The sequence below is a fragment of the Perissodus microlepis genome, chromosome 14 (genome assembly GCF_051167445.1).
Source record: "Perissodus microlepis isolate ML-2025 ecotype Zambia chromosome 14, ASM5116744v1, whole genome shotgun sequence".
Classification (NCBI taxonomy): domain Eukaryota; kingdom Metazoa; phylum Chordata; class Actinopteri; order Cichliformes; family Cichlidae; genus Perissodus; species Perissodus microlepis.
Genome location: NC_140474.1, coordinates 14,501,726 through 14,529,672, shown reverse-complemented (window position 1 = coordinate 14,529,672; position 27,947 = coordinate 14,501,726). Strand labels below are relative to the sequence as shown.

At 38.7% G+C, this 27,947-nt stretch overlaps 1 protein-coding gene and 1 pseudogene across 1 annotated transcript; both read left to right on the top strand.

The window, feature by feature from the left end:
- Positions 1–3,958: 3,958 nt before the first annotated feature.
- On the top strand, positions 3,959–7,719 carry LOC146373642 (extracellular calcium-sensing receptor-like; annotated as a pseudogene).
- Positions 7,720–19,031: 11,312 nt separating this feature from the next.
- On the top strand, positions 19,032–22,628 carry LOC146373641 (extracellular calcium-sensing receptor-like). Its single transcript, XM_084949734.1, has 6 exons — positions 19,032–19,210; positions 19,338–19,635; positions 19,857–20,651; positions 20,802–21,029; positions 21,206–21,329; positions 21,715–22,628. Exons 1-6 carry the CDS (start codon positions 19,032–19,034, stop codon positions 22,626–22,628), a joined length of 2,538 nt encoding a protein of 845 aa, XP_084805860.1.
- Positions 22,629–27,947: the final 5,319 nt, after the last annotated feature.

Below are 27,947 nucleotides of genomic sequence, written 5' to 3'. Positions count from 1 at the left end.
GAGAAGATGACTGAATAGATCAAGCTAACAAAAAATTGCTAAAAAGTTTCCCAGGATGGCAGAGGGCATTCGGTCTCTCTGAACCGCTGCCGTGACATTCAGAGTGTTTGGGTTTCTTGGATCGCCTGAAGGGAATCAGATAAAATTATGTTACTCTTTTAAGTTAAGCTGTGTTAAAGACCTTCTTAAATGGTATTCACACGAAAACGAGAACCGACAAAAACGAACCTTGTTCGCACGAAAAAGAGAACGAGCAGCTTGTAGAACTGAGGGTCATATATAGATAAGAAACAGAAGGGGCGTGTTTGGGGGAGTGGTTCCACTCCTGAAATTCAGATAATTTATCTCCAATTAAAAGTAGTATGGGAGGAGCTTTAAGGCACTGTTTTTAATTTTGTTGTTCTGTTGTTTATGAATCTTTTTTGTCTTTCAAGTAGTACATGTTTTATATGTGAAAATGTTTTTTGTTAAAAAGTTTCTCTGACCCCTGGATTGCAGAAGCTAATGGAACCGGATGCTTGTTCATCTCTAGCATCATGTAAAACCCTCTCTCCTTGAAAACTCTTCTGTGGAAAAAGCTTCTAGCTTGGATCTGGGGACAGACACCCTCTCTACTTTTCAGATAAGGCTTAAGGCTTTCTTTTTTGACACAGCTTATAGTTAGGACTGGATCAGGGGACTCTGAATACACCCTTATGCTATAATAGACTTGGCATCTTATGATACACTAAGCGTTTCTCCTTATCTCACCCCCTTTTCACTCACCATGTGTTTAGACCACTCTACATTTAATTACAAGTAGTGTTGTCAAAATTAACGTGTTAACGCAAGTTAATCTGCCATCACGGTCAAGGCAATACATTTTTTTAACGCATTTAATGCATCTATTTTTTTAATCTATTGACAGCACTAATTATAAGTTATTGTTAATCTCTGGCAGCAAAAAAAGATGTGGTAGCATATCTCATCACACACCACACTCAGCTAGACTCTGGGACCTTCACCTCCCTCTGCAAGCTTCAAAACTCTGCCTGCCAAATAAACCATGCATATCCCACTAACCTTCATTTCCTCCTGGATACATTTTGTGTCCCTGCTAATTCCCACCTCCTCTGTCCACAATTTACCAGCGCTAGACCACCATGCCACGAGTCTCCCCCAATTGTTTACCTTTGGAGCCTTTACCCCTTCACTTCACCACACCATGCACTTTTTTTTGTTGTTCATGATCTTAAATAAAACTTGTGTGAAACTAACTCAACCTTCTCCATATCTGGTTCTGCAGGCACAGGCCCTCTTGACAATCATACCCAATACAATATCCCCAATACAATATCCTCTTTGTTAGATAGCAGTGGGTTTTTAGGATCTCCTCTCTGCCTACACACCGGCTCCTCAGCATGAGAGACAGATGCCACCAACAACAGTTCGGAAATTGGAAAGGTAACAGTGGTCACCATGGTAACACTCGGTGCAGTGACCCGCAGTTTGGACGAGTGGCTCCAGCAGATACCAGGAACAATATCTGAGATCTCTGTCCAGACGAGCACAGTCCTAGGAACAGGAAAAATACTGCGCAGGACCTACAACCTCCCAGGCCTCTCGCGAGAGGATATATAGATATAATTTGTTTTTATTTAAAAAAATGTTTTACTCTGTTAGATCAGCCACTTTGCAACATGCGCTTGTCTCCGTGAAAAAAACATAAGTACCAAAAAGCCAAGACTACTACCAGAACAGAGCGCTGGTCCATTTTATCAAGGAAATAAAGTTTTTTAAAAAAAATTCTCTTAATATATTGTTATAAGCAATAACAAGCTCTTCCTTGGAATAGGATCAAAACAAAATATAATATATTGTACTTTACAAGATAAGTTTTTAGTGAAAAAAATTACAGTAAAAACAAAGATATCTGTTGGTGTCAAATGTCTAAAATACTTCTAAATGCTGATCATGTACAGTTGCATTTGTGGTGTGTTAGCTTTTCGTCTAGCATTTGGTGCATTGCTGCTGATGCTGAATGGAGTCTGTCTTCCAAGTAAATTGGAATGGATCTTAACCCTTTAAGACCTACCATATAGAACCAAGTCCGCCAGAGCTTATATTATATTTTTACATGCTGTAGTGCAATTTTTGGGAGCATTTGAAGTTGATATACATCAATACAACCATTATAGCCTAAATTTTAGTAATATGTATGTATTAAGTGCATAGTAATTACATAAATTGCAAAAAAGTGCAATAAACTACAAAAAAATTGAAAATCGTTTTTGCTTTTTTAACATATATTTCTAGTTAGAGAAATTTAAGAGGCTTATCCCTCAAAACTGTAAATACAAAAAAGTTGCACAAACTAGTTTCCCACCACAGGAAATTTATTTTAAGTGTCTTCATAGTTTTATTTTTGAAATACACCAATTTTCATATACTGCAGGAAAAATGAAAATATTATAATGCAAATTTGCAAAATAACAGCATATGCATCAAAATAAACTATTTCCAGCAGTGCAGCATGAATCCTAAGCATCCCAGAAACGACACAGAAAGTCATAAAGTCAAACATAACTTTTAAAAACAACCATATAGGCTCATAAGGCCCAGATGGTAAAAAACTACATTTCTGCAAAATGACGTCACTTCCGGTTTCGGGCAGGTCATGGCGGACATGCGATAGTTCACGCTGATGGACGTAGGAAGTGTTATGAACAGCTGATCGGATCGGCAAAGCGTGTTTCTGGAATATTATGTTTTTGTTGCAAGTGCATTTTATACAGTTTTTGCAAAGCTATATGTGGAAGGAAACTGTGATCTAGGACAAGCTGATGGCATAAGATGTAATTAAACTCCTCCAGTTTCATATGCAAAAAAAATTATTGTGCTAGCTTACGTGGTTGCAGTGCTACCGGGATTTAAAAATAGTTACGCAAAATGGAGCGTGCCCGCTCCGACCGGCTTTAAAGGGTTAAACCACACTTCCAAGACAGTGGTAAATCTATGACAGCTTTTAAAGTAGGGGTCCATGCTGTAAATTTCCATTAGCATTTCATGTCAACTTTAATTTAATATCAGAGTGATGACAGATCTTAACACATCAATGAATCACAGATGTGAATGTGGAATAGATTATTGTAACTTGTGGAATAGAGCTCTAAGACTTCTGTATAGAAATATGATATCTGAAAAATATTGTTTAGTTTATATTTATTTCGAATGCATTGTTTTTTGCACTGTTGCTTCATATTTTGCTTCATGTGTAATGTGTATATCCTTGTTTTACATATATAATAACCTACATTTAAATGCAAATTTGGGCATGATTCGCCTTTTGCCGGACCTGTACATCTACTGGGAATATACTGCCACTATTCGATAACTTCTTATGCTGCACCAGAAGGTATAAATACCAGCTTAAGTATTTCATCTTCATTGCAGTACTCTCATTCCACTAAGTGGTTTAGCTCAAGAAATGACATCAACACAGAGATGGCCAGAGCAGGGATGGGCATTTCTGCAACTGTTGTTGGTGGCATCTGTCTCTTATTGTGAGGAGCCAGTGTGCAGGCGTAGAGGAGATCCTGAGAACCCACTGCTATCTAAGAATGGGCATATTATACTGGGGGGGATGTTCTCTTTTCACACAAGCCGGAAAGACAGAAAGGATTCCTACATGAACCAACCTCTGCCACTACAATGTATCAGGTAAATGACACACTACAAATCCATTTACGTTTAAGGAATCTGTTGGGATTCATTACAAATACAACTGAGGAGTAAAAGGTATTTTCATTTGTTTTAGTTACTTAATTTCCTTTCATTAAATGCTTTAATTTGAAATGCTTTTGCTTTGTATTTCAAGATTTACCCATGATTATTTGTGTCTGTTTTAAGGAACATGATGCAATGCAAATAATTGTCTCAATTAAATTTAAATTTCAGAGATTTGCAGTTTGCCCAGGCTATGGTTTTTGCAATTGAGGAGATTAATAACAGTACAGACCTACTGCCAGGAATCTCTCTGGGTTATAAAATATATGATAATTGTGGATCTGTTGCCAGATGCAGGAGTTACACTAGCTTTGGCTAATGGTAATGAAATTGTGTCCATACCCTCCAAGACATCATGTACCAGACCTGCATATGTGCAGGCCATAATAGGAGCGACTTCTTCTCCTACAGCCATTGCAGTTGCTGCTGTCATTGGACCTTTTTTGTACCAGTGGTGGGTATTTTATATATAATTTTATATTTTTATATATAATTTTCATCTTTTAATATTTTTTGAAAATGTTTTATTCTCTTAGATTAGCTGTTTTTGTTTATTTGTACTAGTACTAGTATTTTCATATTTTTACAATCGAGTTTTGCATTCTCTGACTTTCACATCTATATGTTTTTCATTTTTAATTCTAGATCAGCCACTTTGCCACATGTGCTTGTCTTAGTGACAAAACCAAGTACCCATCCTTCCTCAGAACAATACCCAGTGACTACTACCAGAGCAGAGCCCTGGCACATTTGGCCAAGTACTTTGGATGGACTTGGGTTGGAGCTATCAGATCCAATAATGATTATGGAAATAATGGCATGGCCACATTCACAGAAACTGCACAGCAGCTGGGCATCTGTCTGGAGTATTCTGTATCTTTCTTTAGAACAGATCCATCTGACAAAATACAAGAGATAATTGGCATTATAAAGGCTTCAACCTCCAAGGTGATTGTTGCATTCCTTTCCCGTGCAGATTTGAATGTGCTTCTACATGAGTTCTTGTACCATAACTTGTCTGGGTATCAGTGGATAGGCAGTGAGTCTTGGATATTTGATTCACAGACAGCAGAAATGGACATACATCACATACTAGATGGTTCCATTGGTCTTTCCATTCCTAAAGCACATGTCACTGGCCTGAGAGAGTTCATACTGGATGAGAAGCCACTGAATTCATCAAATAATGGGCTGTTTATTGAGTTCTGGGAAGCATTATTTAACTGTAAATTTAGGCAGTCAATGTCATCAGCAGACACTCAAAGAGAGTGTACTGGACAAGAAGATGTGACTGGAGTTCAAAATAGCTTCATTGACATGTCTCTCATGCCTATCGTTAACAGTGTCTACAAAGGAGTGTATGCAGTGGCCCATGCACTTCACAATATCCTCAGTTGTAATAAAACATGTAACAAAACTGTGCAGCTAGATCCATTCATGGTGAGCTTTTTAGTAGCTTAAAATACAGTTTTCACATTAAGTTAAATTATTACAAAGACTTTTAATAAAAAATGATTCTTAAAATTTAAGCAAGAGGTGTGCAAAAATCTTTATCATGTAATGAATTAAGCTATGTCATATTCCTTAGATTTTACAACAGATACAAAAGAGTCACTTCACAACAAAGGAAGGAGATGAGGTTTACTTTAATGAGAATGGAGATCCAGCAGCAAAGTATGAAATTATAAACTGGCAGCCAAGAGAAAATGGTATTGTAGAGTTTGTTACAGTTGGTCTTTATAATCCATCATTAGTTCAAGAAAAACAGCTAAATCTGCAAAACCAGTCTTTAATTTGGGCAAGAAACTCAAAGCAGGTAAAATTCCTTTTTTATGTTTTAATTTTTCATTTCTTTTTTCATTTTAGAAATATACACTTAAGTTTTTTTCACAGTATTTTGGTTTTGATGCTTCAAAATGAGTAAATTGTTTGACAGAAGATCATAGACAATTGTTTTTTGTCAAATTCCTTATACAATTAAATGATCATACAGGTGCGTGTGTCAGTTTGCAATGAAAAATGTCCCCCAGGAACACGTAAGGTTCTCCAGAAAGGAAGGCCTGTTTGCTGCTATTATTGTGCAGAAGGAGAGATCAGCAACATTACAGGTGTGGTTATATTTCATTTCAATCTTTGCACAAACCAGCACACACATACCTCATACATTTGACACCACTTTTGTTGGATTTGAAGAAGGTGGGTGGGCGGGAGGGCAACTTCACTCACTCCTTTCTGATTCTGTGCACTCTGGAAAATATTTAGAATTGTATGCAAATTACTCTAAAATGTAAAGGAAAGTATGCCACAATCACAAATATTGATGGACACTCTAGATGTCACATCTGTCAATCCTCACTTGATCACAAAACAGAATGCAAGTGTTATTCACTCAATAAACATGTTGTAAAGCATCAGTAGGATATTGCATGGATGTTTTAGATGCAAACACAGGCATATGGAATTGTACTGAGTGTAACTACTTGTAACATCTGCTTCAATATTCATTTCCAGATTCTGTCACCTGTGTGAGATGTCTACCTGAGTTTTGGTCAAATGAAAGAAGAGATTCCTGTATCAAGAAGGAAGCAGTGTTTCTGTCATATGAAGAAATTATGGGAGCACTGCTCACTGCAGCATCTGTATTTGGGGCCCACATGACAATCGGTGTGATACTTATTTTCTTCAAATACAGGAAAACTCCTATTGTCAGGGCAAACAACTCTGAACTGAGCTTCCTGCTGCTCTTCTCTCTAATTCTGTGTTTTCTGTGTTCTCTGACCTTCATTGGTCAGCCCTCTGATTGGTCCTGCATGTTCCGCCATGTGGCATTTGGCATCACCTTTGTCCTCTGTATCTCTTGTCTTCTGGGAAAAACAATGGTTGTTTTAATGGCCTTCAGAGCTACACTGTCACGGTTTGCCGGGGCAAGCCGTGTGGAATATTTAGGACCAGGACGTGGCAGCTCTGGTGCAGGTGAGTATTTATTAACGAAGGGAAAAACAAACAACAAAGGCACTGGGAACATGAAACTGAAACCTAAACTGGGTAAAACTAACAAAATAAACCAGAAACAAAGATGCAGGGAGGTCCGGGGAAATACACATGGAGAGATGCAGGGAGACCGAGGGGAAACCACACAGACGAACCAGCAACTACTATGACAGAAGACACAACTTAAATACACTCAGAGAACACAGGGAGATTACACACAGGTGGGGAACACAGCTGGGAGTGATTAACGTGACGAGACTAGGGAGGCAAACTGAAAACACTCACATAAGACGCAGACCTTCACAATAAAACAGGAACTACGCATGAAAGGACACAAACTCAGAAACGCGGACTAAATACAAGAACACACGGCAGAACAGAGTAAACACTAAACAGAGGAAGAACAGAAAACACCAAACGCTGGGTAAAAAGGACCCAGGATCATGACATACACGTCCAGGTAGTAGTGTTCAGAAATGGTTTGGGCAGACACAGCAGAGACTCTGTGTTACAGCATTCACTCTTATACAAGTTGTCATTTGTATCACCTGGTTAACAACTTCTCCTCCTTTTCCATTTAAGAATTTTAAGGAGATCAAAGACAAGATCACTCTGGAATGTGCTCTAGGCTCAGCTGTAGGCTTTTGGGCTGTGCTTGGTTATATAGGACTTCTGGCTATTTTATGTTTTATTTTTGCATTTTTAGCTCGAAAACTACCCGATAATTTCAATGAGGCCAAGTTTATCACTTTCAGCATGTTGATATTCTGTGCAGTATGGATTACATTTATCCCAGCATATGTTAGCTCCCCTGGGAAGTTCAGTGTTGCTGTAGAAATATTTGCTTTACTTGCATCAAGTTTTGGACTGCTAATTTGCATCTTCATACCCAAATGTTATATCATCTTACTGAAACCAGAAAAGAATACAAAAAAACATATCATGGGGAAGAAGGCACCATAGTCAGTTTGTAAACTGTATGTAGGAAAATGGGATTTTACTTACTTACTTACCAAAAAAAAAAAGACACAGTAATAATTATATGTATGGCTCAATAACCTGTAGCCTTGAGTCACTTGGTATGGTTTCTTGATTAAGTTTTTTTATTTATATTTACTTGACTTGGTTCTGCAGATAAATTCAGAAAACATATATAACCTGCTCAATTCTTCGTTCTTTGGCTGCCATTTAGAGCCATAGTTGAATTCTACTATTAAGTGCAATGCAACTTGATTAGTATGTTTTGCTTTGTTCACTTATATTGTTTCTGCATGATTCCTAGAGAGCAGCTACACTCATGAGATACATGGCAAATGAAATGAGGAAAATTAACCCTCTCTTGACTTTTTTTTATTAACTGGAAAAAGCAATACCAGCCAAACTTTTATTTGGTATTGGATCAGAAAAAAGTGGTATATGGTAGTTTACATTATGACAACTTACCATTGACATCTCCTTACTAAACCATTGTAAACTCAAATTACTGTAAACAAAATAAAAATAAAATGTATTGGTGTTAATGTCTGAAATATATCTAAACTTCTAAACATTTAGTGTTACTTCAATTTATATTCTATTTTTCTATGTTAGTGCCTCATTTAGACATATCATTGCTGCTGTTGCTGAACAAGAAAAAATATAATTTTACCTGTACCAGAATTCTTTTTCATTCTCACATACTTTCTTCTATTAGATACACATGTTTGTTTGTTTTTTTGGTAGCAAAGAGGAACAAGAGGTAAGTGACGAAAGTGACGGGAAAAGGTAAGTGACTCAAAAAAAGTGAATGGTAGCGTAGAATTTAACAAATGTTTCTTTAGGCTTCAAGTATACTAAATATACTAATCAATATACTAATCAATTGTCATATAGCTAACCACATCTGTATTATCATCTCCAACACCCTGGAGGCCAATGGGGAGAGTTTAGATGCTCTCGAAGATTTCATTGATCGGTGCTTCCAGGACATAGTGATGAAGAAGGCCCAGATTGCATCTTCCTCAGCCAAAATTGAGACGCCGTCATCGAAAAGATGTCGCCTGGCACAACATTGCCTGCCAGCAATGACATTGCAGACATCCTGGAGTCAATCGACTGTCCAGTTTTAATGCGAGGCTGTCCCTGGTGGAGATTTTACACTGGGAATTTAAATTTCTGGGAGAATCCCTGGAGTTCAGCCAGGAGCAGGTGGAAACACTTGCTGCTGAAAATGCCACGCTATGGGAGTTGGTCAAATCTCTTACTGAAAATGTGACTCAGCTAAACATAGAAAATAAAAAAATAAAAGAGACTGTTAGCACGAGAGATAACCTTGTGTTTTCTGGTATTCCAGAATCTGCTGGAGAGGATGCGTAAATAATGGCGAAAAGCTTCATTAAAACACACCTGAAATGCTGGAGGACACCATAAAGAACATCGCGTTTGAAAGAGTGCATCGCATCGGGGTCATGAGGTCAGCGACCGGGGGACCACATCCAATTGTGGCCAAATTCGGCCACTTCAAACAGAAGGAACAGGTGAAGAGTCACAGCAGGGAGCTGAAAGGAACGGACTTCAGCGTGAACAATCATTTCCCCAAAGAGATCCTGGAACGATGTAAGGTTCTGTTCCCAGTCCGATGTAGCTTCATCCAGAAAGGCTCCCGTGCTGTCATTGCTGTGGACCGACTCTACGTGGACGGACTCTACCGCAACCCCGGCATCCCTCTGTGGTTGTATTGACTGCACTCCAGATAAGAATCTGCTTCAATCTTTTCTTATCCACTCACACTCTTCTGCATTAACATGTGTTTAACCTAGAAATATCAGTACGATGTCATACAGATATAACAACGTCACCCTCGATCATTGCGTTAACTGGAATGTTTCCGGGGTTTTTTTCTTTCTTTTTTTCTTTTTTTCCCTAATTATTAAACTATCAATACTTAACAAAAGTATTGATTGGTACACCGAGATGTGCACTTGTTCTTGGGGGTGACCTCAACCTGGGACAAAATGAAGAAATGGATAGGCTCAACACAGCAGGAACTCGGCGCAACTGGCAGTCCACAAATATAATCAAACAGTATATGAGCGACTTTGGTCTTTGCGATGCATGGCGCTCCCTTCACCCCAACAGTAAGGAATACTCTTTCTTCTCACATGTCCATCACTCCTACTCTTGTCTGGATTATTTCCTAGTCAGCAACTCAATGTTGAGTGAGATTTCAGACACTGAGATACACCTTACAGCTGTCAGCGATTATGCTCCTGTATCTTCAACACTAATACATAAGAAGAACATTCCACCAAATAAAAACTGGAGATTTAATACATCATTGCTCAAAGATGAAGAAATATTAAATATATTAAATATTTTTAAAAACAGTGGACCTTATATTTAGACTGCTATGACACTCCTGGACCATCAACATCTGTCCTCTGGGAAGCAGGGAAAGCTGTGATGAGAAGTAAAATAATTTCTTTCTCATCACATAAAAAGAAAGAAGAAAACAAAAATATTCAGGAACTAGGGAAAACCATCAAATCCTTAAAAGAAGCCAACGTGTCCGACCAAGATCAGGAAATACTGAACAAAATACGCAAAACAAAACTCGAATTAAATGAAATCATTAATAGAAAAACTCAATTCCTAGTACAAAGACTTCGCTTCCAGAATTTTGAACACAGTGACAAATCCGGTCGATTTCTAGCCAACCAGTTAAAAGTAAATAAAGAAAAAACAACTATATATGCTGTTAAAGACTTATCTGGAAACACAATATATGACCTTGAAAGAATAAACAACCTTTTTAGGGTTTTCTATGAAATTTTATATTCACCACAAATAAACCCATCTAAAAATGAAATTGATCAGTTTCTTGACAACGTAACTCTTCCAAAATTACTAGACAGTCAAGCAATGGCACTGGATTTGCCGCTGACACCAGGTGAACTCCAGGAAGCCCTGATAAGTATGCCCAATAATAAGGCTCCAGGTCCAGATGACTTTCCAGCAAAATTCTACAAATAATTCTGGACAATTCTGGCACTAGTATTTCACAGAATGTTGCAGGAAATCAAGGAAAATGGCAGACTACCACCAAATATGAATCCTGCTAATATTAGTCTCCTCCTAAAACCAGACAAAGACCCTGTATTTTGCTCAAGTTATCGTCTAATATCCCTTAATAATGTAGACCTCAAAATAATCTGCAAAGCCCTCTCAAAGAGATTAGAGAAGATAACCCTCCTGACCAAACCGGCTTCATAAAAGGTAGGCACTCATCAAAAAAACACACATAGATTATTTAATTTAATAGACTAGATCTAATAGACTTTAATAGACTCTCTCTTGCAGTAAAAACACTGAATCCACATCTCTAGATGCAGAAAAAAGCATTTGACAGAGTTAACTGGAAAGTTTTATTTGCAACTTTACACAGATTTGGTTTTGGAAACTCTTTCCAAAACTGGCTAAAAATATTATATAATTCCCCAACAGCCTGTGTCAGAAAAAATGACCAAACATCCTCCAGCTTCTGTCTCCTGAGGGGTACCAGGCAGGGATGCCCACGCTCCCTGTCACTGTTTGCAATTTTTATTGAACCAATAGCAGCAGCAATTAGACAGGCTACAGTAATTAAGGGCATAAAATGCAAGAATGTAGAACATAAAATTAGTCTTTATGCGGGTGATGTGTTGCTTCCCCCCCGAACTCACAAACCAACCTTTCTGAGGTAATTACACTAATAAACTCTTTTTCAAGAGTTTCAGACTACTCAATTAACCGGGCAAAATCTACAGTTCTTCCAATTAATTGCTCCCTCTATAATTTGTCTTCTACCCCATTGCAATATGGAAATATAAAATATTTAGGTATTAATATCTCTCCTTAACTTGCAGATTTAACTAAATTAAACCAAATCCGACTTTTAAAGAAAGTAGAAGGCGATCTGGCTAGATGGAAATCTCTACCCATATCACTCATGGGAAGGGTCGCAGCTAAAAAAAAGGTGTCTTGCCAAGAATAAATTACTTATTTTCAATGATTCTGAACAAACCATCACAAGACTGGGATTAAATATTATCATGCAAATTTGCAAAAAAACCAGCATATGCGTCAAAATAAACTATGTCTGGCAGTGCAATTTAAGTTCTAAGCATCCCAGAAACTATACAGAAAAGCATAAAGTCAAACATGACTTTTAAAAACACCAGTATAGGCTCATGAGGCCCTGAAGGTAAAAAACGAAATTTTTTGTGAAAATGACGTCACTTCCGGTTTCGGACAGGTAATGGCGGACATGCAATATTTCCCGCTGATGTCTATTCCAACATAGGAAATGTTATCAACAGCTGATTGGATCGGCAAAGTGTGTGTCTGGAATATTATGTTTTTGTTGCTTTTTATGCAATTTTTGCAAAGCTATATGTGGAAGGAAACTGTGATCTAGGACAAGCTGATGGCATAAGATGTAAGTACAACTCCTCCGGTTTCATCCGATTGGTTTTAAAGGCTTAATCCCATGCAATAGTACACCTATCTGGAACAACCCTGAAATATTAGAAAACAATAATATGATTAATTTTCCAGATTGGAGTTGTAAAAGAATTAAATACTTGGAACATATATTTGAGAAGGAACAGACTTTATTCCGTTTGACAGACTAGTTATACAACTGCCCACACTGTCAAGGCAATACACCGGACAATTACATCCACGATCTTTGGTTCTGTCAATATGTGAAGACTTATCAAAGTGTCTTAAATGTAAAATCCCAACCTCCCCTTTAGTGTGCTTGTTGGGCAAATTGGATGATGTCACTACAGAAATGAATACAGCCCACATGGTTTTCACTGCCCTATGCATTGCCAAGAAAATGGTCCTCATGAACTAGAAAAATAAAAATAATCTTAATTCTAGCCAATATAGAGACCATCTAATACAAGCCTATTCAAATGGCGGCCCGCGGGCCACATGCGGCCCAGAAGCAACCTGCGAGTGGCCCTGCCTGTGGTTCTGGCAGAAACACAGAGAAAATGCAAAAAATGAATCAATTAATTTAAAAAAAAAAAAAAATTCCTACAGCGTAGTGTAGACTGTGAATGCAACACTCCTAGTAGCCTAGCAATATTTAACCCACAATGCACCGTGATGTAAACATATTAAACAATCATTGTAATATATGATGCGACAACAGCATGTCTTTCTCAGTCCAAAATCGTAAAATTGACAATGAAAACCATCGGTTTAACCTTGCCTGGACTGACAAATACTATTTCATTTTACCGCCAAATCCAAATGCCAAACCTATCTGTTTAATTTCAAGTGAGTGTGTTGCGGTAGGTACGAAGGCACCACAATGACAAACACCAGACTTTCTACACAAACTTTCCAGAGCATTCTCAGGAGAGGGCTGCAAAAGTACAGTTTAATTGCGAGTTTAATAATCTTACAACCAGAGTTGTACTACCATGGTGAGGGTCCTGTACAGCCCAAGAGAGAGCTGCAGCAGCTTCCCTTTGTGTTTGCTTCTTGGCGAAGAAGAAAAGGCCTTTTACAGATTCTGAAACAGTGAAATACTGCACGCTGGCCGTGGTGGATGCGGTGAAAAGTGACGAAAAAATTAAAGTAAGTGTGACATCTGCTATTAAAAAAGTACCCCTGTCAGACAGTTCAAATATTTGTAGAGTTGAAGTTCTGGCATCAGACGAGTTTGAAATGCTATTAGATGACCTAAAGAAAACTGATGTAATGTCTATAGCAGGAGATGGGTTCACAGACAGAACTGATAATGGTACCATGACACTCAGAGGATCAACATGAAATTAAGAAAATATGGAAATTTTGTATGAAGTACATGACTGATAACTGTTCTGTCTTAAGTTTTGTTTGATTGCATTATAAGTGGGAAAATTGAGTTTCAAAGGTGAAGTTGATGTTAACACACAGGTTTTGGTTCTAGGAAGTTCCAAGGGTGCAGGCTCTGTGTCATGGTCCTGGGTCGTGCGACCCAGTGTTTTGAGTTTTAGTCTATTTCGATGTTTATTGTTTGTTTAGGTTCATTAAGTTATTCTAGCTCATTTGTAATTATATTACCCTTGTGGTTAGTCTCCCTTGCCCTTCATGTGTTTATGTCTGTGTGTCTTATGTTGCCAAGTTCATGTTGTCGTTTCTTTCATCTTCCCCTGTACTCAGTCTCCCTGGTTCGTGCGTCTACCTGTCATGAGTCATGTCTGCGTGGTTATGTTTAGTTCATGTCATGTCTAATCTCCATGTTTCCTGTTTTACTTTGAAAGTCTGTATTCAATGTCAGTGCATTGAGTTTCACTTCTCCTGTCCTGTCTTTAGGTTCATGTGTGTCAGCTGTGCTCCCATGTGTGGCCACTTCCCCTGATCATCCCTCATGTGTATTTAGTCTCTGTGTTTCATGCAGTCTGTGTCGCGTCGTCTGTGTTCCCACCTCCATGTTTTCACGGTCAGTCTTTGCAGTTATCACCATAGTCTCTGAGTCTTCTTAGTTTGTCACAGTACTAGTTTTCCCAGTTTAGTTATAGTCTAGTTTAGTCACGCTATCCCTGCTGTGTTTATACACTTTGTCTTCGGCCATAATAAAGGCTCGCTTTCTGTTAAGTTCACTCCCGTCTACTCACTTGTGTACGCACCTGGGTCCATCACACACACACCACCACACGGCCTGTCTCCACAGACCGTGACACTCTGGGTGGAGCCAGGAGTTCAAAAGATTTGACATGATGATTAAATTGATTTTATTCCTTAACACAGGTTTGCAGGCCCGGAGGAAGTATATACGAGAGGAGAATGGTGGAGGTGTTCTGAGAGATAATATGACTAACCTTTTTATTTTAATTTCCTAAGATGTGGTGAAGCATTTTCAGTTTCAGTAGCTGGTCTTTAGCTTATTTGACACATAAAGTGTGTCAAAAAAGGGGGGATTTTGGGTTTAATTTGAAATAAGGGGCTTTATGATCATTTTATGACTTTCTGGACGTTTGATAATTCAGATACAGTAAAACTTGGGCAGAAATTGTTATTTTCATGTTTAAGCCAAAGGATTAAAATGAACTGAATCCTGTTTAGAAGATAAAATGCCGGTGTTCATAAGAAGCTGAATACCAAACTTAAGGGGAAACTGTGTGACAGCAGCTTGAATAAAACATGCTTTGGTGAAAGGAGGGAAGATGTTAGGATTGAAAATGTTTGTTTTCTCTTTGATCTTTTATTAGAATAAGCGGTTTTAATCATTTTCTTATACATATTGCGAAGTGTGCTCATAAAGAGTTGAGCATTCAGTCGTTCAAGGGTCAGAAGCTTCATTTGGTGGGACTGTCCAGATGATACATGTTGAAAGGAGACTTGAGTGTAATAAGGTCAACGCCAACACGCTTACACACACAGATATTACATAGATTTATTTCTAGGGTAGAGGTGGAACACATTTTGCTTTGTCTTTGCTTAGCAACTGGTGATGCAGAAGGTGTTAAAGATAACCATGCCATGAATAAGTTGATAGGAAACATGTTGAGAGTGAGACAACCATATAGGGCAAAATGTGGTTGAGCCTGTAACTGCATTGGTGCCTGTAAAAATAACAGTTTTGTATAAGATGTGCTTGAGATGATCAGATAAGAGAAGAAGAGAGCTTATTAAAAGGGTGTCAAAGGTTGTCAAATGTGTCGTTTACCCAAATGAATAAAATTGAAGATTATATATGTATAAATGAGAGACCCTAGAACATGATAGGTTGAACCAAGTTTGAATAATTAAGAAAACAATTCATGAACATATTAGATTATGGAGGCGTAGCAGGGAGAGGTGTTTTTTTGTTTATCCTTTACAGGAGATTTCAGGACCACAACGAAAATCACGAAGGGGTTGGCAAGAATCCAGGAAGCACCAGACCGAACGGAACCACCAGAAAGGGGCACCCAAAAGAAGCACAGAGAATCGCACAGTTTCAGAAAATTTGTTGTTTAGGAAATTAAAAGCTTGTTAAGGATAAATGTGAGCATAAAAGTAATGAAGAGTAATGAGAGGGACTTTAGTAATAGTTTGCAGGATTTCTATGTTGGGTAAATTGCCCAAAAATAGTGTTAAGGCCGGATACATGCTACCCCTAAAGGGGGTGGAAAACCAGGAGTAAATTTTTAAAGAGGAAACACGTTAACTTTATAGAGGCTGTTTCCAAAGAGTGACAAAAGTAATGTAGGACATTTTACCAGAAAAAGTTAATTATATCTGTTTGGATTCTACCGTGAGCAGTGAGGGAAGTCAGAAGTGGGTTTAAACTGGGATTGTACTTAAAAAAGGGGTAATACTTAAGGGAGGACAGTTCACAGCCCGGCGCGAACGTGAGGTGCTGTCTAAGAGCTTGATGTTTGTTATATTTTAGCTATTATTGTCACATGAAAGTAAACTTAATGGGATAAATAAGGGAATTATGTTGTGTTTCTTGGGGAAACACAAAAAAGGGGTGAACTGTCATGTATTTAATATATATTCTTAGTGCTTATTTGCTGACTATATTGCTTTATGTGTATAAACTAGACCCAGACGAGACAAGAACTAGGTTAAGGGTGGCAAGTTGCCCTGGTAACAGAACTTAGAAAGGGGAAGTTAGTGCAAAGCTGTACCGGAAATTTGACACAAAGAAAGAGGAACTGAGTAAACTGAGTGTGTGTGTGTGACGTGCTGCAGAAATATAACCATGCTGGCTGCTACCACAGTCAGACTTGAGCTGGTGTCTCTATGAGCTCGGTCTCCATTTTCCGGAAAATGTAAAATTAAAGATCATTATTTGAGTTAGGCCACTTTGAGCTTGAGTCTTTCTTCACCGCCAAAAGAATGCAAAGAACTGAATTTAATAAGGGTCTACACTGTATATAGTGAAGTCTGCAAGTTTTCTAACAGCAAAATTTGTTTTGTGCCCAAGTCATTTTGCAGATCATTAGAATGAAAATTATTGGCCATGTTTGCTTAGCCCTTTTTAAAAATATGCTTTCATGACATTATTGTATGTTGGGTGGTGGTCAAGGCTATCCAGAGTGACAAGTGGGACATTGAATGTCACCTCTCTGGTGGAGGGAGCCTGAGATTGTCTAAACTGGAGTCAGAAAAAAATGTTTTAAGAAAGCAATTAAGTTTGTGTTCCAAAAAATATGATTGTTTTCTTGCAGGACACCAGGAGAGATGAGTCCTCCGTCACAGATGGTGTGGTCAGTGAAGATGGTCGCCTGCAGGTTCAAGCTCATTGCATCTCCAACCAACATCCACTGCCACTGTGCTTAAGGGAAGTTAAAGACTTTCTTCTGCACTTACATTTGGATCACCTCGATCCATGATAGTCATTCAGGCAGTAATGCCTGGACTGGAAACAAGCCATCCTTAAAATATTACAACATTCCAGCTCCTGTGTTGGAATGAAAAACAAATGTGTTGCTTTAATTAGAGACTGCACTTGTGACAGAACAACAAATATATTTTATTTTGATTATATAAGTAATGTAAGTACAAAACAAACTTGAGGTAGGCCTAAACTTAGTTTCAGAATAATTAAATCTGAGACTTTGTTTCATTGTAAGATTATAACAGTGATGGCAATATAATTGTTTGTTGTTCAAGAGAACAGTGTCCAGTATGTTGGCTGTTATACTTTGTTGCGTTTAAAAATAAAAGTTGGGCTGATTTTTAACATCATTACAAAAAGTGTTGTTAATTATTTTTAATCATATTCAGGTTACTACAAATTGTTTTTTCATTTAGTTGAACTTGAAATGTTTGTCAGTAGGTAAACAATTAGTATTGTAAAGTCAGAAATATCAAGTTATTCTTAATACTGTATACTTGCAATGAATAAGTTGTCCTAACAATCATCTTAAGTAAGCTTTACTTAGTTTTTTTTTGAGGTAACGAGTTTGCATATTTATTTATTTTTAGTCCTGGAAACTAAATAGGTTTTTAATCTGTACTCAAAGTGAATAAGTTGCCTTAACTTAGTCATCTTAAGTAAATATTACTCAATTTTTTTGAGGCAACAAGTTTGCATAGTTTTTTTTAGTTCTGGGAACTAATGAGGCTGTACAGTATACTCAAAATGGGTAAGTTGCCCTAGCTTAATCATCTTAAGTAAAACTTTACTCAATTTTTTTGAGGCAATGAGTTTGCATCGGGTTTTTTTTTTTTGAGTTCTGTGAACTAATTCGATTTTACAGTGAACGCCGACCACAGCATTCTGCAGCACCATGCAACACCCTCTGAGTGTTGCTGTAGAAGCTGCTCAGGCGTTCATCCTATAGCAAGATAATAACCCAAAACATAAGTCCAATCTATGCCAGAACTACCTCAGGAAAAAAGAAAAAGATGGTAAGCTTGAAAACATTGAGTGGCCAGCACAGTCTCCAGACTTAAACCCAATCGAGCTGGGTTGGGATGAACTGGACAGAAGAGTGAAAACAAACCAACCTACAAGTGCCCCACATTTATGGGAACTTCTCCAACAGATATGGGAAGAACATTCTGAGGAATATTTGATTTCTTTGATTTCTAAAACGTTTGACCAGTAGTGCACGTATGTGAAAGAAGAAGCTATGTATGTAAAAGTGAAAGAATGAATTTAGACTTGGAATACTCCTCCTAGAATTAGTTTGCCCAGTGTATTTGACTGACTTTCAGTAATGTGCAGTCTGACTACTTAAATGATTATATTAGATTGATGATAGTTTCAAATATTACTTCTTCAATGCGAATATAGACATGAGTAGGTGACTGTGACTTGTTGTGTAAATCTCTAAGAGTAGCCCAAAACTACTTTATGAAATAAAGTAAATAATGTTTCCAATGCATCCACTTGTTTAATAACATATTGACTTACCAAGAAAGTAAATATATGACCTTTATTGCCATATAAGAAGAGATCATTGCACATTTCACATTGGAAAAATTATTTTTAGTGGATATGTATTTGTAAGGAGTTCTATTTGAATTGTTACTTTAAATTTAAATGGGCATATGTGTGTATACCATTATTTTACATACATGAAACTACATTAAATTGCAAATTTGGGCATGTCTCTACTTTTCACTAACCATGTAGGTCTATGGAGAATAAACTGTCACTATAGTATTATTTCTTATGTTGCACTGAAAGGTATAAATACCAGTATAACTCTTTCATTTTCATCAAGGTACTTTTAATGCCGCTAAGTGGTTTAGTTCAAGAAATGACATCAACACAGAGATGGCCAGAGCAGGGATGGGCATTTTTGCAACTGTTAATGGTGGCATCTGTCTCTCATGCTGAGGAGCCAGTGTGTAGACAGAGAGGAGATCCTGAGAACCCACTGCTATCTAAGAATGGGGATATTATACTGGGGGGGATGTTCTCTTTTCACACAAGCTGGAAAGAGAGAAAGGATTCCTACATGAACCAACCTCTGCCACTACAATGTACCAGGTAAATGACACAATACAAATCAATTTGCATTTAAGGAATATTTTCAAGATTTATTCATGATTATTTGTGTCTGTTTTAAGGAACATGATGCAATGCAAATTTTTAAAAATTGTTTGTCTCAATTAAGTTTAAATTTCAGAGATTTGCAGTTTGCCCAGGCTATGCTTTTTGCCATTGAGGAGATTAATAAGAGTACAAACATACTGCCAGGAATCTCTCTGGGCTATAAAATCTATGATGATTGCGGATCTGTTGCCAGAAGCATTGGAGTTACATTGGCTTTGGCTAATGGTAGTGAAATTGTGTTTGCACCCTCCAAGACAACATGCACTAGACCTGCATATGTACAGGCCATAATAGGAGCAACATCTTCTTCTACAACCATAGCAGTAGCTACTGTCATTGGACCTTTTTTTGTACCAGTGGTTGGTATTATAATCTTTTTTTTTCTATTTTTGAATACTTATTAAACCATATTTTACTCTATTAGATCTGTTGCTTTACCTGTCACATTTTATGTAACAGTAGTGAGAAGAACTGTTATTTTCATATTTTTACAGTATGTTTGAATGTTTTATTTCTAACAGCTACAGCTTTTCTCATTCTTTGTCTTTTACATATATACATTTTTCATTTTTCATTCTAGATCAGCCACTTTGCCACATGTGCTTGTCTTAGTGACAAAACCAAGTACCCATCCTTCCTCAGAACAATACCCAGTGACTACTACCAGAGCAGAGCCCTGGCCCATTTGGTCAAGCATTTTGGATGGACTTGGGTTGGAGCTATTAGAACTAATAATGATTATGGAAATAATGGCATGGCCACATTTACAGAAACTGCACAGCAGCTGGGCATCTGTCTGGAGTATTCTGTATCTTTTTTTAGGACAGATCCATATGTGAAAATACAAAGAATACTTGACATTATAAAGGCTTCAACCTCCAAGGTGATTGTTGCATTCCTTGCCCGTGCGGATTTGAATGTGCTTCTACATGAGTTTTCATACCATAACTTGTCTGGGTACCAGTGGGTAGGCAGTGAGTCTTGGATATTTGATTCACAAACTGCAGCACTGGACATACATCACATACTGGATGGTGCCATAGGCCTTTCTATTCCCAAAGCACATGTCACTGGCCTAAGAAATTTCATACTGACTGAGAAGCCACTGAATTCATCTAATAATAAACTGTTTACTGAGTTCTGGGAGACATTATTTAGTTGTAAGTTTAAGGAGTTGAAATCATCAGCAGACATTCAGAGAGAGTGTACCGGACATGAAGATATGACTGGAGTTCAAAATAGCTTCATTGATATGTCTCTCATGCCTATCTTTAACAACATCTATAAAGCGGTGTATGCAGTGGCCCATGCATTTCACAATATCTTGAGCTGTAATAATACATGTAATAAAAATCTGCAGCTAGATCCATTCATGGTGAGCTTTTTACTAGCTTAAATTACAGTTTTGACATTAAGTTAAATTATTAAGAAGATTTTTAATTCAAAATTGATTCTTGGGTATTTTTCAATCAGTAGGTGTGCAAAAATTGTCATGCAATGAACTGAGTCATAACATATTTCTTAGGTTCTGCAACACATACGAAAGATCTATTTCACAACTAAGGAAGGAGATGAAGTTTACTTTAATGAGAATGGAGATCCAGCAGCAAAGTATGATATTATAAACTGGCAGCCAAACGAAAACGGCGTTGTGGAGTTTGTAACAGTTGGTCTTTATGATACATCATTAGCTGCAGAAAAGCAGCTAAATCTGCAAAGCAAGTCTTTAATTTGGGCAAGAAAAACAAAGCAGGTAAGCTATCATACAATTTTGTTTTTATGTCTTTGTTCCTTTGTTCAATTTATACCTAATTAGTTTCACATTGGTTTGTTTTAATGCTTCAAAATGAATAAACTGTTTGATACAGAAGATCATTGGGAGATCTTTTTTGTCAAAGTCCATATGGTTAAATGTTCTTGATCATGCAGGTGCCTGTGTCAGTTTGCAGTGAGAAATGTCCCCCAGGAACACGTAAAGTTCTCCAGAAAGGAAGGCCTGTTTGCTGCTATGACTGTATAAGATGTGCAGAAGGAGAAATCAGCAACATTACAGGTGTGATGATTAGCAAAATTAAGTATTTAGGAAGGCCAAAGGAGTCGTTTCATCTTGTTACAGGACATATATGTGGTCTCTTTCAAATTATGCATGTACCTTTTTGTCTCTGTGCACTTTGGAAAATATTTCGAATTGTATGCACATTCCTTTTAAATGTAAAGTATGCCACAATCACAAATGCTGATGGACTCTCTCGATGTCACATCTGTCAATCCTCACTTGATCACAACTCAGGATACTAGTTATTCACTCAATGAAGGTGTTGTTTTTCATCTTCTACTTGTACAGCATCAGTATGATGCACGGATGTTGTAGATGCAAATGCAGGCATATGACAATTGTACTGAGTTAGTGTAACATCTGCTTCAATATTAATTTCCAGATTCTGTCACCTGTGTGAAATGTCTACCTGAGTTTTGGTCAAATGAAAGAAGAGATACTTGTATAAAGAAGGAAGCAGTGTTTCTGTCATATGAAGAAATTATGGGAGCACTGCTGACTGCAGCATCTTTATTCGGAGCATGCATGACAATTGGTGTGATACACATTTTCTTCAAGTATAGGAAAACTCCTATTGTCAGGGCAAACAACTCTGAACTGAGCTTCCTGCTGCTCTTCTCCTTAATTCTGTGCTTCCTGTGTTCTCTGACCTTCATTGGTCAGCCCTCTGATTGGTCCTGTATGCTCCGACATGTAGCATTTGGCATCACCTTTGTCCTCTGTATCTCTTGTCTTCTGGGAAAAACAATAGTTGTTTTAATGGCCTTCAGAGCTACGCGTCCAGGTAGTAATGTTAAAAAATGGTTTGGGCAGACACAGCAGAGACTCTGTGTTACAGGATTCACTCTTATGCAAGTTGTCATTTGTATCACCTGGTTAACAACTTCTCCTCCTTTTCCATTTAAGAATTTTAAGGAAATCAAAGACAAGATCACTCTGGAATGTGCTCTAGGCTCAGCTGTAGGCTTTTGGGCTGTGCTTGGTTATATAGGACTTCTGGCTATTTTATGTTTTATTTTTGCATTTTTAGCTCGAAAACTACCCGATAATTTCAATGAGGCCAAGTTTATCACTTTCAGCATGTTGATATTCTGTGCAGTATGGATTACATTTATCCCAGCATATGTCAGCTCTCCTGGAAAGTTCAGTGTTGCTGTAGAAATATTTGCTATACTTGCATCAAGTTTTGGACTGCTAATTTGCATCTTCATACCCAAATGTTATATAATCTTAATGAAGCCAGAGAATAATACAAAAAAACGTATCATGGGGAAGAAGGCACCACAGTCACTCTGAAAACTGAATGTAGTAAAATGAGATTTTGTTTACTTACTTAATAAAATAAAGACACACAATAGTAATTATATGTATGGTTCAATAACCTTTAGCTTGCATTCACTTCTTATAGTTTCTTGATTATGTTAAACGCTAAAATTTTTTACATTTAAATTTAACCCTTTAAGACCTACCATAGAACCAAGTCCGCCAGAGCTTATATTATATTTTTACATGCTGTGGAGCCATTTTTGGGAGCATTTCAAGTTGCTATACATCAATACAACCATTATAGCCTAAATTTTAATAATATGTATGCATTAAGTGCATAGCAATTACATAAATTGCAAAAAAGTGCAATAAACTACAAAAAAATTGAAAATCGTTTTTGTTTTTTTAACATATATTTCTAGTTAGAGAAATTTAAGAGGCTTATCTCTCAAAACTGTAAATACAAAAAAGTTGCACAAAATAGTTTCCCACCACAGGAAATTTATTTTGAGTGTCTTCATAGTTTTATTTTTGAAATACACCAATTTTTATACTCTGCAGGAAAAACGAAAATAAATATTATAGTGCAAATTTGCAAAAAAGCAGCACATGCATCAAAATAAACTATTTCCAGCAGTGCAATATGAGTCCTAAGCATCCCAGAAACGACACAGAAAGTCATAAAGTCAAACATAACTTTTAAAAACACCAGTATAGGCTCATGAGGCCCTGATCGTAAAAAACTACATGTCCGCAAAAATGACGTCACTTCCGGTTTCGGGCAGCTAATGGCGGACATGCGAAAGTTTGCTCTGACATCTATTCCAACATAGGAAGTGTTATGAACAGCTGATCGGATCGGCAAAGCGTGTTTCTGGAATATTATGTTTTTGTTGCTGCAAGCGCTTTTTATGCAGTTTTTGCAAAGCTATATGTGGAAGGAAACCGTGACCTAGGACAAGCTGATGGCATAAGATGTAAGTACAACTCCTCCGGTTTCATATGCAAAAAAAATTATTGCGCTAGCTTATGTGATTGCAGTGCTACCGGGATTTAAAAATAGTTACGCAAAACAGAGCGTGCCCGCTCCGACCGGTTTTAAAGGGTTAATTGACATGGTACTGTAGATAAATTCAGAAAGCATATGTAACCTGCTCAATTCTTCCTTATTTTTCAAGAGGCTGCTATGTATGAATTGTAGCATTAAGTGCAATGTAACTTGATTAGTTGCTTTGCCTCAAGCACTTCTGCATGATTTCTAGAAAGCCGCTATACTCATGAGATACATGGCAAATGAAATGAGGAAAGTTAACCCTTTCTTTTTGCAATACCAGCCAAACCTTTGCTTGGTATTGGAGTAGAAAAAAAATGGTATATGATACTTTACATGATGACAATTTACCATTGAAATCTCCTTACTTAACCATTGTAAACACAAATTACTGTAAACAAAAGATAAATTGTGTATGACAATTCACACTGTTTATTATCAGTGTGAATTGTCTGAAATATATCCAAACTCCTTATTAACTTCTATATTAGTGCCTTGTTACGACCCACCTAGGGGCGAGGTCATAACATGAATGAAGCACCCCCCACCCCCACCCCACCGAATACCCAAGCAGCCACAAGAAACAAATATCTGTTCATTGCAATGCCATTTATTTACAACATAATGAAAAGGAAACAACAAAACGCGAGAGTCAACAACTTAGGGTGAGCCAAGGCCAAAATAATAAACTAAACTAAACTCGTATTCCCACACACCTAACCTTACAGAAAACAAAAGCCAAAACCAAAGGCTGAGTCTGACCTCCTTGACCTACACAAAACAAAAGAAAAATGAGTGATCAAAAGAAATGGCAGCTCACCCCCACCCATTCCACCTCCTTAACTGCTACAGGGAACCACAGCCAGCGGTTGTCACAAGCGTACTGCTCAGGTATTGGGAGAAGCTCGAGAACCTCCCTCGCCGGCAGCGCTCCAGCGCTCATTTAAGAGGTGACAGCTGCAACCAGTCACTTCGGAGCTGTACATTCACGCACTGATCGCAGCAGGGCTCCTGGACAGTTTAATTAACATACCACAGTGTGTTGTCCGCACAAAAACAAACACATACGGTCATAGCAACCTAATTTAGACATACCATTGATGATCTTGCTGAACAAGAAAAAATATATAATTTTATGGGTGCCAGAATTCCTTTTTTTTTTACTCTCACATACTTTCTTCTATTAGATGCACATATTTTTACTCTTAGATAGTTTTATGTTAATTTTTATATTTCCACATTTTTATTCTCACATTTATACATTTTAACGTGGATGTACACTGTATGTACTGTGTAAGACAGCAGAAGGAGAACCCGGGGGTTGAACATATATTTGCTGGGGACAATAACAGTGGCATGTTTGAAATCCGTACTCCCCAAATTCAAGTGTTAAGTGTCCTACCAGGGGGGACATGACACTGGAACATGTGTAAAGTAACATCAAGCGTGCCTACAAAACAACACCGCCTCGGACAATCTGCCCACCTCTCTCTGCTCTTCATCCCTGCCTACATCCCCCAAAGGGAAACAAACTCCTCCAAGCACATATGTAAATAAAACATGGCCACATGATGCTTTCCTTCAGCTAAAGGTCTGTCTTGATCTGAGAGACTCGTCCATATTTGAACTGCAGAACCTGGAAACCTTTACTTCGCCTCTGTCAGTGCGCCCCAGGGTGGCTGTGGCTACACTGTAGCTTGCTATCACTAGTGTGTGAATGTGTGTGTGAATGGGTGGATGATTGTGTATAGTGTAAAGTGCTTTGGGGTCCTTAGGACCAAGTAAAGCGCTATACAAATACAGACCATTTACCATTTACCATTTACTTAGCTTGTCCATGGAGGATGCCATCACCCTTCACAGAACGCTGATCATTCTGTAGAACAACATTAGCTACATGAAGATGCTCTTTATGGACTACAGCTCAGCGTTCAACACCACAATCCCAGACATCCTCACCACCAAACTGTACAACCTTGAGAAGACTTCCTGTCTAACCAACTACAATTAGTCTCAGACTTCCCACCCACTGTCAGACAGAGGCTGCCCATAGAGACTGCTGCAACCAGCCGGCGAGTTTGGAAACTGTGGTCACCCTAGCTGAGGATCATCTGGCTGCATGGAGACAAGCAGAGGAGGGCCACAGCCAGCCGGTCAGCAGGCCCTGCCCCATCGGAGTGGGTTAGGGCTAGCCACCACTACATTCCACAAACCCAGTCGTTCCCGATCTGCCACCCTGGGCCCTGGCAACAACAGGCACTGCACCCAAGCCACTAGGGGTGGGAGTGCTAAAAGTGTGGTCGGTCGGGACACCCACTACAGGATTGTTAGCTGATGGAGGTCAGTTGGGTGTTCCGCTTTGGCTGCTCTCTGGTAAGGTGTCAAGGGGGTATACAGCAGGCTTTTGTGGACATGGGCTGCAAGCATACCCTAGTTCACGGTTCACCCCAGGACATTGTTGGAAGCAGAGTGGGTGAAGACTAAGTTGTTCATGGGGATATTCACAAATACCCCACTGTGCTGCTGCTATTAAAATACAAGGGAAAAACGCATGGGATAAAGGTTGCACTTAGCTCGTGCCTGTTGCATCCCCTAATTCTGGAAATGAATTGGCTGGGGTGTAATAACCTGTTGAGGCAGTGTGTGGAGATGCGATCATAACCTTTAGTAGCGTGTACTGACTGAGTAGACCTCACTAGAAGGTCCTGCTGGCTCCAACGATTTGCCCCACGGAATTTTCCACTGAAGCAGTCTCATGATGACCCCTACACTCAGACTTTAACTAAGTGATAGAAATTAATGGTTACTTGGTGCACCCTGAAGCCGCATGGACCTACTTGCACGTCATATTGTTAAATGATAGGCTTTATTGAGTAATTTGTGATACTCGCACAGAGGAACACACACAGTTGTTGTTGTCTATGACAAAACTCTGGAAAGAATAATGGCCAGATGTTATTGGCCGGGGCATCCACGTGGATTATGGACCTTAAAGTCCATGATTCGGAATTTCATTCATAAGGATGAACACAATTGTGATCGCTGGTTAGACCCTCTGTTGTTTGCAGTGCATGAGGTGCCCCCTGCAGAAAGCCGCAGGGGTGTTGGACCTGCTTAAAGAAAACTGAGAGGAAGGTCCAAGCCCAGCAAAAAATCAGATTCAGTAGGTTCTGGACCTGAGACCAAAGCTGTACACTTTGGGGAGGTTATCATGAGAGACACTGCTCAAGTCCCAGCAGCACCTGTACAACAGAGGGGCTAGACTCAGGCAGTTTTCACCGGGAGACAAAGTGTTTGTGTTACTTCCCTCTTCCAGTTGCAAGGACCCTTCTTGTTCAACCAGCGAGTGGGAAACAAGTTATCCTTCATATATAACTAATATCACTAATACATATGTATACTATCGTCAGAACACGTGATCAGTACACTAAGGTAAAAAAAATTTCCATCGCAACCTCCTGGAACACTCGTTCACCCTCTGCTCAGACCCTGCTCCGCTGCAGTGCTTCCAGCGCATGAAGGATGCCAACGCCCAGATCACCTGGTGGGATCTGGCTTTTTAGACCTTTAAATTCAAGGTGATCCATAGGCCTGGTCCTCAGATGGCAGTGGCCGACTTCCTCTCCCACACCCACAAGAGGGTGAGTAGGTTCGGCCAGATGGCTCCCCAGTCTCGGCCAGGTGGTGAGGGTGGTGGTGGGGATGTGTCTTTGGGGTAGGTGCAGGGGAGGGATGAAGCAGCAGGCTCGAGGCGCAATGCCAGTGAGGCTGACAGGGCAGCTGTTCCTTATCCTCCTAATTAGTGTCTTCCTTTTTCAGTGACGCCAGGATGGGAGAGAGGAGAGGAGTCAGCTGGAAAGCTGAGAAGGCCATGTGGACATGTCCACTAGTTTGTATATGTTTCTCTTTTTCCACCCTTATGTTGCAATAGACTTGGCATCTCATGATACACTAAGCGTTTCTCCTTCTCTCAGCCCTTTTCACTCACCATGTGCTTATACATCAATCTACATTTAATTACAAGTTATTATTAATCTGTGGCTCTCTTCCACGGCATGGCTTTTGTCCTGTCTCCCTCCCCTAACCCCCACTTGGTCATGGCATATGGTCGCACCTCTCTGAACCTGGCTCTGTCATTGATTTCTTCTCGTTAAAAAGGAAATTTTCCTTACCACTTTCACCAAAGTGATTGCATGTGATTGTTGGGGTTACTCTGTATTATTATAGGTTTTTCATCTTACAATATCAAGTGGTTTGAAGAAACTGTTGTTGTGATTTGGGGCTATATAAATAAAACT

Excerpts from the sequence above, each read along its gene's own strand:
- LOC146373641 (XM_084949734.1), top strand. The coding sequence starts at position 19,032 with ATGGTGGCATCTGTCTCTCATGCTGAGGAGCCAGTGTGTAGACAGAGA. Across the intron at positions 19,211-19,337 it reads CTGCCACTACAATGTACCAG|TTTAAATTTCAGAGATTTGC; the intron begins GTAAATGACACA and ends GTCTCAATTAAG. Across the intron at positions 21,030-21,205 it reads GGGCAAGAAAAACAAAGCAG|GTGCCTGTGTCAGTTTGCAG; the intron begins GTAAGCTATCAT and ends TTGATCATGCAG.